We start from the raw sequence: 14,144 nt of genomic DNA, 5'->3' as shown, positions 1-14,144 counted from the left end.
CAGTTTCTTCATCAAGAACATTCTATTAGATCAGTGTTCCCCATATTTTAGTACCTGACCCATTAATGTTGTGACTTTTGCCATATTCTGTGTCCTGTGTACTATTATTTATTTGGCATCTTGTTTTAAAGTGATATGCTTTTTTCTTGAATTTATACTTTATACAGTACTACTCTCCGATATAAATGTAATGTGAACCACATATGCACTCTCATTGTTTCTAGAAGCCACATTAGAAAAAAATAAGAAGAAACAGGTGACATTAATTTTAACAATATATTTTATTTAACCTTGTTCATCCAAAATGTAATCAATGGAAATTATCCAGATATTTAACTCTTTTTTCACACTAAATGTCCAAAGTCTGCTGTATTTTTTTATACTTCCTGCACATCTCTCTATGGATGCTAAATTTTCACTGAAAATCCTTGATCTGTTTAGATGTCATGAAATGTACAGTTGAAAGGATAGACTTACATACTCACGTTGTTCCACAGTTATTTTCTAATAACTGAGTCGAGTATCAGATTTTAATTGTAAATTAATTGAAATGAAATGAAATAAAAAACTCAGTTCTGCAAGTTGTACTAGTTAAATGTCAAGTGCTCGAGAGCCACATGTGGCTGGCGGTGACTATACTGGACAGCATGGACATGTGACCATCGTACACGTCACAAACAAACCCACCTCCCTGTTGTAAACAGAAGGTAGCCTTAAAAATAAATACAATAACAATACAAGAGTGACATTAAATTCTCGCCAGATACTGCTTCCTGCCGAGGTGCTGAGCTCTAGGTCTGCTCTGTGTCTGCTAGAAAGGGAGAGTTTTAGCACATGTGAAAAGGTGTTAAAGACACACTGGCACCTAGCTGAGACTCTCCCTTTGATGGAATTAGAAGGATTAAGAAAACTGAAAAGGGATTTTGATGCTGCAGCCTTGTACCACCTAAAATAATCCTACATAAAACAACAACAGGACCAGCGCCGCCCCCCACCCCCCCTCCTCTGCATCTAGATGATCACTCTTCGCTCTAAAAGCAGCCTTTTGCTCCTTTACTCTTTTCACTTTGTTTCCTCTTCAGAGACCACTAGCATGTGACCTTGTAAGAAGTGAACTAAGTAAGACTTGGAAAAACCAAGCTCTGGTTCAGACTCGGCCATTCCCAGCACTGCGATTTTGGGTGAGGTCTCAGTTTCCTCATTTTGGGAAATGGGAGTGTTTAGATTCACCAAAACCCAGCAACCGTGGAGTGGCAGGCTCTGGGCCCTGGCTAGTCTCAAATTATCTCATTTTGTCCATACCATCAACCCTGTGAGAAAGGCACTGTTCCACTCTCTCTGCAGAGAGGAATGTGGAGGCTCAGAGAGCTTTGAGCAATCTGCTAGAGCCCCACCTATAGAAGCCACGAATTTAGAACCTGAATCCATGTCTGGGGACCACTGAGCGATCATTGTCAGATTCGCAGGGCATTTCCCTTCCCCCTAAATGGTAGGCTTTCAAGACACTGTCAGCATAAAGTTTGTGGATTTCTTGGAACTTTTCCTTCCAGTTTATGCCAAGTCCCTGGTTTTCTGAGTTGGTATGCTTTTTTGATTTACCCACACTTTCTTTTGGTTTCCATCTCTATTATTTCTTGCTCCTCCCTTCAGCTTGTTTTTATTCTCAATTCACTGTGACCTGCTTGATGTTTCTTGGTCCTTCTTGAAGTTCTGCCCACTTTGGAGTTTGTGAATTGGCAGCCTGGTGGGCTGCATCAAGCCTGCAGACATGTTTGATTTGGCTCTGGTGGTGCTGGCTCATACAGTGATTTAAAATTTTTTGAATTTCAGTGCCAACATTGAAACATTGGGCATTTCATGTAAATATCTGGATTTCTAGAGTTTTTAGAACAATTTACAACCCTGGACAATTGGCTGGTAAACTGAGTGGTGGTTCAGTTCAGTCGCTTGGTAGTGTCGGACTCCTTGCGACCCCATGAATTGCGGCACGTCAGGCCTCCCTGTCCATCACCAACTCCCGGAGTTCACTCAGACTCATGTCCATCGAGTCAGTGATGCCATCCAGCCATCTCATCCTCTGTCGTCCCCTTCTCCTCCTGCCCCCAATCCCTCCCAGCATCAGGGTCTTTTCCAATGAGTCAACTCTTCACAGGTCCTCCTCCTCCCTATGTCTATCACCCCCACCTCTCAGTCCAGCCTGAGTGTCAATTGTCAGCTGTCATTGCACACCTGCTGCTATTTTCTTATAATAAACCTGGACAGCAGTACCAAATATTGCTCTATCATTTTCTACTTGTGTGACCTTGGGTAAGTGTCTCAATGTTCTCATCTGAAAATGGGCATAATCATTGTCCATGCCTCAAAGGGTTGTCATGAGAATTAAATAAGCTAGACTGGTTCCAAATCGGGAAAGGAGTATGTCAAGGCTGTATATTGTCACCCTGCTTATTTAACTTATATGCAGAGTACATCATGAGAAATGCTGGGCTGGATGAAGCACAGGCTGGAATCAAGATTGCTGGGAGAAATATCAATAACCTCAGATATGCAGATGACAACACCCTTATGGCAGAAAGCGAAGAAGGACTAAGAGCCTCTTGATGAAAGTGAAAGAGGAGAGTGAAAAAGTTGACTTAAAACTCAACATTCAGAAAACTAAGATCATGGCATCTGGTCCCATCACTTCATGGCAAATAGATGGGGAAACAATGGAAACAGTGACAGAATTTATTTTTTGGGCTCCAAAATCACTGCAGATGGTGACTACAGCCACGAAATTAAAAGACCCTTGCTCCTTGGAAGAAATGTTCTGACCAATCTAGACAGCTTATTAAAAAGCAGAGACGTTACTTTGCCAACAAAGGTCTGTCTAGTCAAAGCTTTGGTTTTTCCAGTAGTCATGTATGGATGTGAGGGTTGGACTATAAAGAATTGATGCTTTTGAACTCTGGTGTTGGAGAAGACTCTTGAGAGTGCCTTGGACTGTGAGGAGATCCAACCAGTCCATCCTAAAGGAAATCAGCCCTGAGTGTTCATTGGAAGGACTGATGCTGAAGCTGAAGCTCCAATACTTTGGCCACCTGATGCGAAGAACTGAATCATTTGAAAAGACTCTGATGAAAAGACTGATGCTCAATCATTGAAAAGATTGAAGGTGGGAGGAGAAGGGGATGACAGAGGATGAGAGGGTTGGATGGCATCACTGACTCAATGGGCATGAGTTTGAGTAAGCTCTGGGAGCTGGTGATGGACAGGGAAGCTGGGCGTGCTGCAGTCCATGGGGTCACAAAGAGTCAGACATGACTGAGTGACTGAATTGAACTGAATGTATGTAAAGTGCTTTGAAGAATCTCCAGCACAAAGTAAGTGCTACATAAGTGTTAGCAATCATTAAGAGGAAAGGGCAGTGTTTTTGGTACATATGTCTCCATTGATAAAAAAGGAAATAGACTGAAAGAGTCACATGTTTTCAGCAAAACAGCAGGGAAGCACAATTCTTTGGATAAGTGAAACAGTTCTTAAAACTGGCCCATTTTGTTTATTTACACTGTTGGGCTGCCCCATGCAGGTATCTGAATTCAAGACACCTGCACTGCCCCACCCCTAGCACTGCAGAGCTGCATCTCCTATAAACATCATCCACATATTTCAGATCCACATAGAGGCTGAGTGGCAGGATCTGTGTTCACTTCTCTTCCCTCGTCTGTTCACCATCCTAGCTGTAGCACGTAGTGTGAACTTGCTGGTGGTGCTTATCATTCTCTTCACAAATTTTAGCTGAAGACCATATCATGACCTGGACTGATATTATTTCTGGAGGCTTCACTGAGCCACAGGCAACTCTCTTAGGGGTACAAATTCCCTAGGCTTATGATGGCACTGATTGCTTAATCCATTGGATCATTCTCTCCTAGTTTGCCAGGACGTGGGGCTTCATGCCTGGTGGGTACACTTGGAGTGGAATTGTGCATTTATAGAAAAGTCCTATGTACAAAGCAGTCTGTGGCTTAGGGGATTTACAGTGCTTGAACACGCTGATATGTTAGGCAATAAAAACAATCTGAGCTACTATTTATTGAGCTTCTACAATGTGTGAAGGACCATGCGAAGCCTTTGCATGTTTTACTTCAAATTACCACAAAACAATGCAGGGAATAGAAGGTTAATAACATTTATTGAACTCTTAGTCAGAGGCAAGGATTACAAAGCTATTGTTCTGGACTCCAGCCCAAGGCCAGCCCAGACAGCCTCCAGCATAGCTACCTCATTGGTCTGTGCTTAAATCCCATCAATGGGGAATATCTCCAACTGAGCAACACAAGCAGAGTTCAGCTCTCCTGGGCCTTTAACAAACTCATTAAGAATGACTTGTCCAAGGTCACACAGTGGGTTATTACCAGAACCAAGCCTGGAATTCAGGACTCCTCATGCAAAGCTCTTTCTCCCACTGTTATAACGAGGATCCTAAGCCCAAATGAGAATTAAGAGGGGCCAGACAGGTTACAGAGAATTAGGTGCACCACATAGGGACTGTCTCGAGCTGGGGTGCCTGTGTCCTTTTGAAGGGGTAACCATTCAATAGATTGTACAAATATACAATGGAATCCTACATCACTTCATTAAAAAAGGAAAACGCATTATATATACTGTTTTGGGTTATCGATATATGAAGTGAGAAAACAGCAAGATATAGGATGGTGTATATTATGTGCTCAAGAGAATAAAAAAAAAAAGGAGACTTGAAATCCCCTATTCATATTTGCTTGTATATATACACTAAAAAACCTTGAAATAAATTGGAAACTAGACACTTTTTTAAAATTAAATAAGCAGACACATCACGTTGCTGACAAAGGTCCGTATAGTCAAAGCTATGGTTTTTCCAGCAGTCATGTACAGATGTAAGAGTTGGACCATAAAGTAGGCTGAGCACTGCAGAATTGATGCTTTTGAATTATGATGCTGGAGAAGACTCTTGAGAGTTCCTTGGACAGCAAGATCAAACCAGTCACTCCTAATGGAAATCAATCCTGAATATTCATTGGAAGGACTGAGGCTGAAGCTGAAGCTCCAATACTTTGGCCACCTGATGTGAAGAGCCGACTCATTGAAAAAGACCCTGAGGCTGGAAAAGATTGTAGGCAAGAGGAAAAGGGAGTGACAGAGGATGAGATGGTTGGATGGAACCATAGACTCAGTGGACATGAGTTTGAGCAAGCTCCGGGAGATAGCAGAACACAGGGAGGCCTGGTATGCTGGAGTTCATGGGGTCACAAAGAGTCAGGACTTAGTGACTGAAACACGACAACAAAGACACTAATACAGAGATTACTTATGTGTGGTGGTCATGGTGGGATGGTTTTGGGTATTGATGAGCAGGGGAAAGGGAACGGGAGGGAGACTTTGCAATGTGTGCCTTTTCTATACTATTAGGTTTTCAAGTACTATGAATGTTATTACCTGTTAATGTGCGTGTACACACACACACACACACACACACACACATAACTGCATAGGAAAGGCAAAGCAGCCTATTGCTCAGCTCTAGCTGACTGCTACTTTTTGGGAACAAGAGTCTAATGTTTTCAGTTGTTTTTTTTTAAGGGAACCTGGAAATATATATTTTTTAATCCCATTTTATTTTTTTACAGTAGAGAGTTGAAATTAAGTGTTTTTTTTTTTTTTTCAGTTTTATTTATTTATTTATTTTTGGCTGTACTGGGTCGCCACTGCTGTGAGAGAGCTTTCCCCAGTTGCGGTGAGCTGGGACTACTCTCTAGTTGCGGTGCTTGGGCTTCTCATTGTGGTGGCTTCTCTGGTTGCAGAGCACAGGCTCGAGGCGTGTGGGCTCCAGTGGTTGCAGCATGGGCTCAGTAGCTGCGGCTCTTGCTTTCTAGAGCACAGGCTCAACAGTAGTTGTGCACAGGCTTAGTTGTTCTGGGGGATGTGGGATTTTCCTGGACCAGGGATTGAACCCGTGTCTCCTGCATTGGTCTGTGGATTCTTTACCACTGAGCCACCAGCTGCTGCTGCTGCTAAGTTGCTTCAGTCGTGTCCGACTCTGTGCGACCCCATAGATGGCAGCCCACTAGGCTCCTTTGTCGCTGGGATTCTCCAGGCAAGAATACTGGAGTGGGTTGCCATTTCCTTCTCCAATGCATGAAAGTGAAAAGTGAAAGTGAAGTCGCTCAGTCGGGTCCGACTCTTAGCGACCCCATGGACTGCAGCCTACCAGGCTCCTCCGTCCATGGGATTTTCCAGGCAAAAGTACTGAAGTGGGTTGCCATTGCCCTCTCCAGGGAAGCCCCTAATTCCAATTTTTAATTTCAAATTGTCCATTGCTAATATGTAGAAATACAATAGGGTTTTTGCATATTAACAATGTGCAAACATGTTAACTCATTAATTTTGTCCTTAGAAGCTTCTATTGTGGAGTCTTTGTAATTTTCTATGAAGGCAATTATATCATCTGTGAATAGAAACAATTTAATTTCTTCCTCCATGTACACCTTCTTCTCCCCTTTTCTTGCCTTATTGCACTGGCTAAAATGTCCAGTATTATGCTGAATAGGAGTGATGAGAACATCCTTGCCTTGTTCTAGATCTTAGGAGAAAAGCATTCCATCTTTCATCATTAAATGTGATGTTAGCTGTAGGTAATAGATGTTCTTTATCAGATTCAAGAAGTTCTCTCTCTGTTCCTAGTTTGATAAGTTTTTTATCAAATGGAAGGATACTGAATTTTGTCAAGTACTTCCTGCATCTATTAAAATGATAATACAGAATTTCTTTTTTAGTTTGTCAGTATGGTGAATCACATTGTTAATATGGTGAATGATTTTCAACTATTGAACTATTTTATAACTATATATAACTATATTATATTCCTGGGATAAATCCAATTTGGTCTTGTGTATTATGTTGGCTCACATGTTCATTTGGGTTTTCCATAAGGTGTTATGGAAAAACCTGAACAAACTTTTTGGCCAACTCAGTATTGTCCTTCTGATATATTGCCAGATTAGAGTTGCTAATATTTTGTTAAGGATTTTTATGTCTATGTTCATGAAGACTATTGGTTGCTAGTTTTCCTATAATGTCTTTGTCTTGTTTTGATATTAGGGTAAAGTCGATGTCATATAACAAGTCAGGAATTTTCCCTTGATTTCCCTAATTTTTAAATGATGAAAAAATGACTTATAGAGTGCTTGCTGTGTGCCAGGCACTGTGTTAAGTGCTTATTTAATCCTTACAGGAACGCTATGACTCCATTATTGTCATCATCCTCATGTTACAAATGGGGAAACTGAGGCACAGAGGAGTTAAAGTCACTTGTCTAAAGTCACACAGCTTCTAAGTACCAAAGCCAAGACTCAAACTCCACAAGTCCAGCTTCAGACTGGGTACTCTTAATCTGTTTACTACACTTTCTCCAAAGATGTTTAGAGGCAAAAGAGAACACGTCTAGAAGGCTCAGAACAGTTTGCTGCTGCTAAGTCGCTTCAGTCGTGTCTGACTCTGTGCGACCCCATAGACGGCAGCCCACCATGCTCCCCTGTCCCTGGGATTCTCCAGGCAAGAATACTGGAGTGGGTTGCCATTTCCTTCTCCAATGCATGAAAGTGAAGAGTGAAAGTGAAGTTGCTCAGTCGTGTCCAACTCTTCACGACCCCATGGACTGCAGCCTACCAGGCTCCTCCATCCATGGGATTTTCCAGGCAAGAGTACTGGAGTGGGGTGCCATTGCCTTCTCCGACGACAGTAACTAGCACATGTCAAAGCACTTACTACCTGATAGGCTACAGCCTCATCATCTCCTTTCATCCTGCACCAACCCCCAGAGGCAGACAGGCAATTGGGCAAACGCTCCCGTCTGCTGTGTGGCATGTAGTTTCAGGCTTCATCTCCCTCACTTTGTCTCCCTTAACATCCATTGTGCCTTTTAGCAGGAAAAGTTTTAAAAATATCTCTTTCAAATCTCAGTATAATTTTGCGTTTCTCCTTCCTTATCAGGCAGGCTCACTGGTCCTCTCTCCTGCTCTCTTTCCTCAAGCATTTCAGGCTCATCTTTTCCTCCTGCACTGCCTTCTGCTGTGCACTGTCTTGTCCCAGCTGGCCCAATCAGGGTCCCCAACTCGATTTTGTTGGCTTATTGTATGTGTTTTGAAAAGTTGGAAATATCTTGCTTATTTTAAAAGGAGGAGGAAAGAGACAGAGTTTTAGGAACAGCTGGGACACCGATTTTCTCCACTGAGCACACAGCAAGGACTGAAGTGAGTGAAATAACTTCTCAACAGTAATGAAGGTACTGGATGCAAGGGAAAGGACAGGTGTTCACATGCTAGTTGGACTGCTCAACTATAGACGAGATGCTCCACTTCTCAGAACCTCAGTTTGCTCCTCCGTAAAACACGTTCAGGATATGGACACATCATGGGGAGATTCAGTGCAACAATATAAGCATATAATACAGGAAAAAGATCCAGTGTGGAGAAGGTATTGAGTGACAGTGCTTTCCACAGTCTGGGCACTGTGGTAAGCCATTTTAACATAGGTTATCTTAACATAAACTGCCTGTGTGCTCCGCCCATTTTATGGGTGGGGAAAACTGTGGTGCAGAGAGTAAGAATTCTCAAGTGGCAGAGCTTTGCCTATACTCCACGTTAGAAACCTCTGTATGCTCCACCAGACCAGTTAAATCAGACTGTCTGGGGGCAATTCCTAGAGGCAGGGGATTGGACCATTTGGACTTTCTCAAGCTCTTCCTATCAATCTAGAGGCTGACGGGGCTAAGAAACAGCCTTGCTTTCTCCTAGTTACTGGCTCCCCTGTTGCCAACACACAGCCACTCCCTAACCCTCTACCACCACAGTGAGAATTTGAAATTGGGGTGAGTCCACTGCCAGGAAAGTGATTCAATTAAAATCTCAGTTTTCACAATATTACCAAGCTCTTCGGTCTGTTACTTCACACCCAGCATAGCTCAGCCTCGGAGGCAGGGTTTGCTAATTGTTGGGGGCTGGGGGCAGGGCGGGGAATACCGAAGTGAGCTCTGCCGGAGGAGCCGGCATTGAGCCCAATGCTCTTCTCAGCATGCCTCCAAGTCCTTCCTCCAGCTCAGGCATGGCTAAGCAGCCCCCATCCTTCCTACAACTGAATCAGCTTCATGATAACCACAACTGCAGCAGCACACACAGCAGCAATCAATGCGTGGTGTGTTGGGCACTGAGCTGAGCGCTTGACTTGCACCCTCATCTCCATCAACATCTTTACTTCTCACCACAATTTCAAGGGTGAAAAGTGAAAGTGAAGTCGCTCAGTTGTGTCCGACTCTTTGCGACACCATAGACTGTAGCCTACCAGGCTCCTCTGTCCATGGGATTTTCCAGGCAATAGTACTGGAGTGGATTGCCATTTCCTTCTCCAGAGGATCTTTCTAACCCAGAGCTCGAACTCGGGTCTCCCACATTGTAGACAGACGCTTTACCGTCTGAGCCACCAGGGAAGTACTCTCATAATGCCCATTTCACAGAAGGGGAAACTGAGGCACGGAGACATTAAAAAGTTCATAGATTAACAGCCAACTCTGCTTCATTCTACAGTCTGCACTCTTAGTCACTAGGACGTATTTTTTGTCCTTACAGTTTTAAGAGAATGACTTAAGGATGTCACCCTTGAACTACCTTGCAAGCCATTAACCAAGCTGTTACCAGCCCATGATCTTCCTGCAAGCCTGGCCTCTCCAGTGGTTCTTCTCCAGGATGTTTGGTCCCTCTGCGTCCATCTCTGAGCTCCCTGATCTCAGAGACTGTGTCTTAGGGGTCTCTGAGTCACCTCTTCATACCTCCTCAGCTCTTGGCACAACAGTAGGTGGTCATAACTCTGAATGTATGAACACATCAATGTCCTCCAAGTTCTAATCAAAATTCCTCACTCTTTTAAATCTCCAAGCCCTGGGCTCAGCCTTGAAGAGTCTGTGCCTGGCATAAGACAGGTGCCAATGCTAGGGCCAGGAAGGTCCTGGCAGGCATGGGAGTTAATCTGTAAATGTGTGCAGTACCTTGACTCCCACCCTGAGGAGTTTGAAGATACGAGCTTTCCCTCATTCTCCCCACCCTCATTTCCCTGCTCTGGACCCTTAGAGCCTTTCCTTGTCTCTATGGTTCTATGCCTCAAGGGGTTTTCAGAAGAAAAGCCTAAGAGAGTGGTAACTTCAGTCTAAAGAGGAGATGGAGAGGTGACTGATGGGAGTCAGATATACTCTGTTATGAGGGCTAAAAGGAAAGGGGGCTCTGTCATTTCTGTGGTTCATCAAATAAGCAACCTTCTCAAAAACACTCCCCAAAGGACAGTTCTGGAGAGGTTCAGGAGGGCCAGGGGGTGGGGGTGGGGAGGTGGGAGCTGGGCCTAAATCGATCCCAGCTTGGGGTAATTACAGGACACGTGCCCGCCACCCCAGCAGTGCGAATCAGGCTAGCTCTCTGCCAGGGCAGTCAGAGCAATTAGTTAGTAATAAAAGCCTCATCACTCACTGACAGAGAGGCTCAGTCTTAGCAAACTTATGCTTTCTCCTACCTGCCAAATTTGGGAGAGGGGTGATTTATTTAAATACGGCAGAGGCTGTGGCTACCAAGTTGAATGTTTTGGAAAGGAAATCTCAGCCAGGCTCTTCAGAAATCCAGCTCCCAAGTTCCCAGGATCCTGAAGGCAGTAGGGAGATGATGCTATGATTCTAGGCTTTAGGTAGGACTGGATTTTTTTTTTTTTTTTCCTATTTCTTTCTGTCCCTCTCTCCCATCTGCCCGCAAGTGATCTTCAGGAATATTTCTGCCACAGAGATTCAGGGACTGTCGCAGGGACTATCTGGGGGAAATGTCCATCTCCAGCTGGAGCCCCCCAAACCCTTCCTTGCCTCAGGTGCCCTGGCAAGCACCAACTCCCCACTTCCCCGCGTCGGCAACGCCCCCTGCCGCCCTCCCCGCCCCCCCAAGCTCTCTTCAGGAATTCAGTACAAGTCTCAGCTACACTTCGGACAGCAGGCTAAGATGTGAACCAGACAGACATCTGCAGCAGCAGTGAGCTGCCCAGGGTCGGTGAACTGGGAGGCAAAGCCAAGGGGTGAGGCAGGTCCTCAAGGAGACTGTGACCCCCTGCGGTGGCGGCCTCGGTAGCCCGCATGTCCCTCCGCACCCTTGCCCTGTCCAGGGCATGGTCCTGGAGCCACCCTGACTCTTCCTAGCCGGCCTCGCCTTCCTCAGGGTGGCAGCGGGGGGCTCATCCCTTGCTCCATCCCAGCACCCCCCGGAACAAGACAGTGCCCAGGATCAGGGTTTACAGCGTCCTCTGGGGTTAGGCGGCGTGGGGCAGAGGTGCCCCTAGTCTGGGTGGACGTGGGGGGCGACGGGAGAGAGGAGGCCCCCATGACACCATCTGTCCGGACTTGCAGTCGAGTCACACACACACACACACACACACACACACACGGCCCTCCCTGGAGCCCCTCACGGACGCCTGACCGAGCCCTTCAGTCGCGCACACAAATACACACCGAGGAGCTCAAAGTCCCCTCGCTCGCACCGACCCCCCACACATCCTGGCCCATCGCCCACCGCGCATACTCTTGAGAAGCACACACACACACACACACACACACACACACACACACACACACGCACCGTCCCCGCCAGGCCACCGCAACTTCCTCTCACCCCCCAGAGTCTGGAAATGTCCGCAGTTGCCCGGAAAGGCGTAAACTTTTTGCAGAGGGGGCGCCAGGGATCTCACCGAGAAGGTGGCCCGGCCAGGGGGCCCTGGGCAGGGTTCGCCCCGCACTCTCTGGGCTCCCGGCTTCCCTCCCTCTCCCCCACGCCCCTCACCTGGTAAACCGAGGCACAGCAAGAGGCTGTAGTAGACCACGGGCACGAAGCCCAAGCCGCAGGCCGAGCCGGGGGACCAGGACTGCGAGCTGTTGGCTACGAGGTGGGCGTGCGTGTGCTCCATGAGCGCGCCCCTCGCTCCCCGCGGCTCGGCGCCCGGCCTGCCAGCCCCGCTCCGGACGCCGGCTCGGTGGTGGCGACCGCCTAGGCAGCAGCCGGAGCAGCAGCGCCTCTCTTCCCGCAGGACTTGCTTCTACCCTTGGCCGCGGTCCCCTCCGCTCCCTCCGCACCTGCCCGCCTGGAATCCCGGCTCAGCCCTCCCGCAGGGCGCTGGGCGCTGGGACTCGGGAGGGGCTCCCGGAGCCCATTTGTGCGCCTCCCACCTCGGGCTCGCTCGGCTCCCGCCTCGGAGCCGGGGGGCTGGGACGCCGGTCCCCGCAGCCAATCAGCAACTGCCTGGACCCGGTGGAAGGAAGGGGTGGCGGGGTCGGGTGAGATGCCCTGGAGGAAGGGGTCCCAGCTGCCCCTTTCTGCTCCAGATTCTGGAGGAGATATGAACTTAGACCTGGAAACCCCAAAGGAACACTGGGTGGAAACAGGCTACCTTCATCTCCAACCCTCCGTCCCCCGCCCTGAGTGGGAGGGGCGTGGTGTGGGTGGGACCTGCTTCTCCAGCAAAGGTTCTGTATCGAGGCGGCGGCGTGTCCTCAGTTTGCCTTTCTCGACCTTCCCCTCATCCAGCTCTCTTCTCCCCCTTTACCTCCCGCTCCCCCTCCTCCCTCCCGCCAGTGCTTCAAGTCCATCTCCTACAGAAGACTCTCCACTCAGGGCAGGGGGTGAGAAGAGGAGGCTGTAGTAGAAGCAAGGATGCTCTCAGTTCAGTTCAGTTCAGTCGCTGAGTCGTGTCCAACTCTTTGTGACCCCATGGACTGCAGCACGCCAGGCTTCCCTGTCCATCACCAACTCCCGGAGTTTGCTCAAACTCATGTCCATTGAGTCGGTGATGCTATCCAACCATCTCATCCTCTGTCTTCTATCCAACCACTTCTCCTCCTGCCTTCAATCTTTCCCAGCATCAGGGTCTTTTCCAGTGAGTAAGTTCTTCCCATCAGGTGGCCAAAGTATTGGAGCTTCAGCTCCAGCATCAGTCCTTCCAATGAATATTCAGGACTGATTTCCTTTAGGATGGACTGGTTTGATCTCCTTGCAGTCCAAAGGATTCTCAAGAGTCTTCTCCAACACCACAGTTCAAAAGCATCGATTGTTTGGTGCTCAACTTTCTTTATAGTTCAACTCTCACATCCATACATGAGGATGCTCTAGGGTTCTCTGTTTTCCTGGTCCAGAGGGCCTGAGTTTAAAAGAAAGAGTGTGTGCAGCTGAGTGTGTGTGCTGACTCTGGGGGAGGCCGGAGGTGGGCTGTACCTGAGCTGAGTGCCTTTGAATGGGATGCGGGCAGGGTAGCAGAAGCCCTCCACACAGGAGCCCTCCTGCCAGAGATAGGATGGCAGCCACACAGGCAGACTCATCCATGCTCACAAACGTAGTACCTCATCACGGGGGCGCACTCATACACTCAGGCCTGCACGTGGAGACCCTTTCATCCCACATCTAGACATGTGAAAATGGAGGGGCACCCTCATCAACATGCACAATGACCACACTCAGGGGGCACCCAGACAGATGCACGTGGAAACTATCTGCAGGGTGGACTAATGTTTGAAGGTTGAGTGAAAGATAAAAGAAATGAAGCTGGTGGGGATATCAGCAATCTTGGAGAGTTGGGGTCAACAGGCACTCCCATGTCACAGTAGGCAGAGGGAGAGTTCTCCATGTGGCTCTTTTGTGGGCCACAACAGAGTTGGTAAAGGAGATATGCCTGTCCAGGACTCAAGACAGTGTGTGTGAGAGAGTTAGAGATTCTATAGAAATCCCAAGGAGATGGGTGAGGGAGGTAGGTGGGGGGTTCAGGATGGGGAACACATGTACTCCCATGGCTGATTCATGTCAATGTATGGCAAAAACCACTACAATATTGTAAAGTAATTAGCCTCCAATTAAAATTAAAAATAAATCCCAAGGAGAGGTGGGGATGAACAGCTGCCATGGCAGGAGCATATGATGAGCTGAGAGAAGACTAAGTCTCCCCTCTGTGTCCCACTCTCCTTCAACATTTATTGCAAGAGGGAAGGGAATTGGGTGCACTCCAGGTGGCCCAAGATAAAGAGGCTCCTGGCCCCTCTATCTTGCCTCTCCCCTGCCCAACAA

At 47.3% G+C, this 14,144-nt stretch overlaps 1 protein-coding gene across 1 annotated transcript in view; it reads right to left on the bottom strand.

The window, feature by feature from the left end:
• GPR139 (G protein-coupled receptor 139) overlaps positions 1 to 12,446 on the bottom strand; it is a 46,582-nt gene extending 34,136 nt beyond the window's left edge. The window contains exon 1 of the mRNA XM_027527764.1: positions 11,877 to 12,446. Coding sequence (XP_027383565.1) covers positions 11,877 to 12,000 — 124 coding nt within the window. The 5' untranslated portion in view covers positions 12,001 to 12,446. The remainder of the gene's footprint in view (positions 1 to 11,876) is intronic.
• Between the last annotated feature and the right edge of the window lie 1,698 nt (positions 12,447 to 14,144).

This window comes from Bos indicus x Bos taurus, chromosome 25 (assembly GCF_003369695.1).
Source record: "Bos indicus x Bos taurus breed Angus x Brahman F1 hybrid chromosome 25, Bos_hybrid_MaternalHap_v2.0, whole genome shotgun sequence".
Lineage (NCBI taxonomy): Eukaryota > Metazoa > Chordata > Mammalia > Artiodactyla > Bovidae > Bos > Bos indicus x Bos taurus.
Note: the sequence above shows the minus strand (reverse complement) of the source record. Positions and strands in the feature narration are given on the sequence as shown.